The sequence below is a fragment of the Rhagoletis zephyria genome, unplaced genomic scaffold (assembly GCF_001687245.7).
Source record: "Rhagoletis zephyria isolate East Lansing unplaced genomic scaffold, Rhagoletis_zephyria_1.1 Rzeph_scaffold_09592, whole genome shotgun sequence".
Lineage (NCBI taxonomy): Eukaryota > Metazoa > Arthropoda > Insecta > Diptera > Tephritidae > Rhagoletis > Rhagoletis zephyria.
In genome coordinates, this window is record NW_016166670.1 from 4,943 (window position 1) to 10,746 (window position 5,804).

General features: G+C 36.3%; 1 protein-coding gene across 1 annotated transcript in view; it reads left to right on the forward strand.

The window, feature by feature from the left end:
- The first annotated feature begins 698 nt into the window (after nt 1-698).
- LOC108375903 (innexin inx1-like) overlaps nt 699-5,804 on the forward strand; it is a 9,641-nt gene continuing 4,535 nt past the window's right edge. Inside the window, exon 1 of the mRNA XM_017632053.1 lies at nt 699-1,380. Within this exon, the coding sequence (XP_017487542.1) occupies nt 1,132-1,380 (249 nt within the window). The 5' untranslated portion in view covers nt 699-1,131. The remainder of the gene's footprint in view (nt 1,381-5,804) is intronic.

Genomic DNA, 5,804 nt, shown 5'->3' on the forward strand with positions numbered 1-5,804 from the left:
GCTGTAAAGATTATGCCATCATGTCAAACTAAAAAGTTATAATTTTTTTTTTCTGAAAGCAGCACCCTGTAAGGAAAAGAAGTTAAAAAATACACTCCCGACTATATATTTGCCAAGCCTAATTGCCAAGGACGATACAGTTGAGTCCCGAAGAGAAATACTTTAATGAAATATTAGCTTAGAAGTGAGCTCTTACACAATTAAATCCTATGTAGTAACTAGTTTCTGTTTAATTAAAATGGGTTAGTATTTTTCTTGCCGAAGGAATATAATTTGACATGGAAAGTGTTTTTCTAACACATATATTAATGATAATGAATATAATTATCAAAATTATGTATGTATATACAATTGAAGGTTTTTTAATACCTATCCAACGATGTATTATTTATAGAAATCGGACATCAAATAAAAAAGTTGTAGAAAAGGCCGATTTAGCTGTTTTTAAAGAACGCCAAAAAAAACTTTAAAATAATTCCTGAAATACCCTGAATCACTTGGAACAAATCAAACTTCGATTCGGCCCACACATTATGTACACTGTACAGTGTATGCACATACATATGTATTTACTTTAGGTTTATCTTCCAAAGAAAACGAAGTATTTAGCTATCCAAAGTAATGCGCTTCGGAAAAAACCCGTGTCATTAGTCATATATATATATGTACATAATGTTTCAGATTTTGTTGTTTGTTGTCAATTAAATAAAACGATAAATTTTCTTCTGTTACAGCTGATATGAATTTGGAACAGCGTTTGATGTTTCTACGCCTACGTAAATACAACTACTGCACTTTTGTGGTGACTCAATTTTTATTCAACTCATACAACAACAACGATTGACCTTTGGAGTTCTACACTTTGAATCCAGGAAACGCATTGCTTTGTTCTCTTTAGTGATTCACTGCCATTAAAATAAATTGGCGCTACTGATAACAAGGACAAATACTTCCAAGGATTTACATTTACACACACACACACACACAACCACACGGACACACAGCCAATTCGCTATTCTACCTTAGATAGATACACAAAACTACAACAGTGAGCGAGAGAGATAGAGTAGCTTGGATAAAGCTTACGATATTACGTCTATTACGCCACTAAGTCAAAATTAATGCAACAAAATGTATAAGTTGCTAGTCGGTTTGAAAACCTATCTGAAATGGCAGCCCATACAGACGGACAATGCCATCTTTCGCCTGCACAATTCATTTACGACGGTGTTGTTGCTCACCTGCAGTTTGATCATTACGGCAACACAATTTGTAGGTCAACCCATCAGTTGCATTGTTAGTGGCATACCGACGCACGTGGTAAATACGTTCTGCTGGATTCATAGCACGTTTACGATGCCAGACGCATTCAAGCGACAGGTGAGTTAGAACTAGGGTTGTCAGTGGCAAAGATACATCGATGTTTTTCCCACGCATCGATGCATCGACATTTGTTTTTCAAGTTAACATATTTTATTATTTTTTGTAAAAATACTGTTCATGTTCCAAACTTTATAGAAAATTTTGAAAATTTTTTTGAAAATTTTTGGGTATACAGTTTTATAGCTCATAAAATTTTAGTCTAACAAAGTACAAATCAGCAAAAGAAAAAAGATTAAAAATCAAAGCAATTAAAACATGCACTTTATTAGACCAAGTTTTATGGAGCTATAAAACTGCATTTTGCTTTCTTTGAATTTCAGACAAAGCGATGTTTGGCGGTTCGATGTATTAGAGATGTCATTTTACAGAAAACATCAACTAAATATTTATACATCGAGTGGAAAATTTTCTATGCATCAAAGCAAAACATCGATATTTTCGATGCATCGATGTTTTTTCGCCATCCTTAGTGAGAACAATTAAAAATTGTATAAAAGCTTATCTATTCATGTGCATTTGTTGATATTTTTTTGTTTATTTACTTTTGTGTGTATATGTTTAAGCTTACTACACCACGACGATATCAAGTTGCCATCACCCATAACAGAGTTCTCAAATGCACACATTAAGTTCGCATGCAATTCATAAATTCATATTTAGTATTTTCATGGTGTTACAATGTACAGATTTATGTAATTGCTACATTAGGGTGGTTCTTAAATGTTTGAAGCAAATTTCTACATCAGATTTCCTAAGCCTAAACCCCCACGTCGACGCTACTAAAGTCGAAGATATCACATATACATTTTGGCCCCGTTTGGAGTCGGTTAAGGGGTGTCGCACAGGGGTCAAAGTTTAGATTACCCTATGAAGGTGTCGTAACCGACTCCAAACGCGACCAAAATTTATGTGTGATATCTTCGACTTCAGTAGTATCGGTTTTGGGTATTAAATGAAGTTATGTACACCTGCGAGGCTAAACTCAAGAGTAGGACGCCCGCACCTTGGACAACATGAGCGACCCAAGATGCGGTAACCAACCTATATGGAACCTTGGGTAACCGTGGAAATATTTAGTAGGACCATTCTGACATATTATGTTTGTCAGCCTATTGAAGCGTCTGTCCGCCAGAAGGTGTGACTTCAACCATTTGTCTGCCTTCGAGCAATAGGTTCGCTTTCACGGTTTGAGGTGGCCTAGATATAGCTCCCACGTCTATGAGCGGAAATTTGGTTTCGGGTTTGAGGTTAGGCGAAGTTACAAGCCTCACACCTGCCGATGAACGTATTGCCTAAATCCGTATCCGGGAGAGGAATTTCAAAGACCTCACTTATTAGCGCTTCCGCCGACACAATATTCAAAATATGATGGACGTATTTGACGCATAGGTGGGCAATAGTCAGTCACCATGACCGAGCTTCCGCTTATGTGTTGAAACTAATGGACATCGTGGCACATGAAGCATGGTATTCTTAAACACCAGAATCCAGCACACGAAAATACCGCACCAGATCCCGTACTGGCTAGAAACAGTACACGCCTCGGTACAGCAAAGTAGAAAACAAATTCGGTACTTGACTCATAATCATGCCTGCGCTTAACAATCTTCAACAACACGATTTAAGCATGCAGTGGGAGCAAGGAAAGGAGGACACCGCATACGTTACTGTCGGATGCAACGCAAGGTTATATACAAACGCTATCTTGTGTTGAAGAGGGAAAAGAAAAGAGAGGAAGAAACGTGCTACTACTGGGAGTATGAGAATTTTTCCGGCAGTAAAAACACTCGGAAAAACTGGCTCTCTTTCAGATGGTCTTACGACCCAAGCGAATACCTACAAGGATACGAACGACGACTATGTGACTGACGTCCAATTAGTAGTTAAATTATAGACACTTATTCAGATTGTTAGATGGAGGAAAAATGCAAGCATTAGCGAGGAAAAGGAACCCGAAATTCCAGTTGAAGCCGATGGAGTCGGAAAAAACATCCACGTGATAAGGTAAAAGCAGCGATAGTTCGGCTACAGAGGAATGCAGGCCTAAAAGCTGAATTCAAACTACTGAAGAAGAGATGTGCAAAGAAGATTGGCATGCGCCATCTATTGATCGAATTAAAAGCCGCCTCGGATAGTACAAATAACAGTTAGTTATATGATCTATGTGCGAATGGGTGTGGAAGTAAACGAGTGTCGAAATATTTCCTGCCATAACAAAAAGAGTGTGTAGTCGCGCCGTGACACCCACGTAAATGTTAATAGTTATAGATTCGAAAAAGTAGGAGTATCTTGGAACCGACAACTAAACAAGGCTAATAACGTCAGCCTTGAAAATCGGCGGAGAATCGACATTGCTAATAAGTGCTATAAGTGGACTAAAAGCTGTTTTCTCGAGTAGCATGAAAATTTATTTGCCCTTCAAACACATGTTTTGAGAACAAAAACAGATAAATTTTAGCAGCTACATGGGACAACGGCTTACAAAGTAAAGTACCTTACCATCTCTTCGTACAATAATCATGCTCTATAAGTCACTCTTCTTGCCTGTGCGGGTATAGGGCGCAGTATCATGAGCAATTACGGCATCTGGCTATTGGAGCTATTGGCTTTGCAGCGTAGCAGAGGAAGTGGGGACTCTCACTCTAGTGGTACTTGTGGCGTTTCTAATTAGCGTCCCTAGGCGCAAGAAAGAAAACGAGACGAGACCGCCGGGCATTTTAGAAGCCGGCCAAAATCGCGTAGGTGGCTAGAGCGCTATTTAAGAAGAAAAAGTAATTAAAAGGCAAAAGAAACGCTAATGTTGGACTACAACACTTATACAAAAAGTCGTAATTTTAGTTGGTTCAATTTGCTATCATAGCACAGGTTTTTAATTAGCGGTATTCGATCTTCTGTTTATTCATTGTATCTTGTGTAAGTCTAACTAAATGAGCGTGTGATTTGTTGTTGCTAGTGATGCAATAACTATACTTGCAATAACATGCACACGCTTATCTAGCTACACTTACACAAGATACAACGATTACACAGAAGAGCGAATTTCACTATTGTTTTTTTTTTTTTAGTAAATTAATTCAGAACTTGACAGCCACAACTGGATCGTACATGTATTTATACATAAATTATGGAAAGTTTTTATAAAGACAGATTCTTTTTTTATAATAATTTGTGTGTAGATAAGTATGTGCATTAGAGTGCATCGGTCCCCATACAAAAAAAAAAAAATCGGTACTGGTTTTCCATTGGAATTATAAAGTCTATTATATTTTAAGACGTCCACCAAAATATTTCGGAAAAATATTAAGATTTACGTGAGCTGGACCGATTTGAAAATACCTCCAAAAATGGAGTTTTTTATGAATAAAAATAGTTTTATAACGATTTTTGAGAAAAAAACCCCGCAAATGACAAACCGCTTTGTCAAATATAACAAATTTTGTAACCCCGGCGGAAACACCGCAACTTTTTTTTTGGTGATGCAGTCTAATGTATGTACATATGTATGTACGTAAGTATAAACTGCATGTACTTATGAATTATTAAAAACATGTCAGCATTACTCCCGGTCAAGCAACTCGTACTGGGCATAAGCGCATACAGCCCATGACAAAATGATAGCACCTTCACATTTTATTAAATTTTCAATGTGTTCATACATTTTTGTAAAAACGTATAATTCTCTGACAAAACCATTTATGTATGTAAATTTTAAACTTTGTATAAAAATGTAAAAAATTCAGCAAAACTTCATCAAAATTCCAAACTTTCTAATAAATCTAAATTTTAGTATAATAAAGTGCAAGGTGAAACTGCTAAAAAAATGTCCGGTTGAGTTTTGAAATTTGTTCTTTGACATTTCACACTTGCACTTTATTATACTAATATTAAAACCCAATTTTTTTTTAACAAAAAGTTTAGAATTTCGCTGAAACTTTGTTGAATTTTTCTAATTTTTGTAGAAAGTTTGAAAGTTTTTGTTAGATAATGATAGATATTTTTATCAAAAAATAATTACATTTGAAAAAACAAAAGAAAAATTGTCAAAACTGGTTAAAATACTAATGAGGTGTTAACATTTTGGTCGGGGGCTGTACAATACATACAACATACATATGTATGTACCAACAAATGTAAATTCAAACAGGCCTATTGGTATTCAGTTTATTTAGACTGGAATGCACTGAATATAAAGCACTAAAGCCGACATGCATACCCCTATGAATTTACTGACGATAACAATGGCCACACATCAGTGAAATGGGGATACACTATTTGAATAAGAAGCCGACACTCAGAAGTACATACATACCATACATATATATTCACATGGGTAGAAGTCAGAGAACAGCTTTGAGTATGATCGAGCCTTTTTGATCACACTCACTAAAAATCAAGCACAAGCGAACGCCACACTCGGCTAT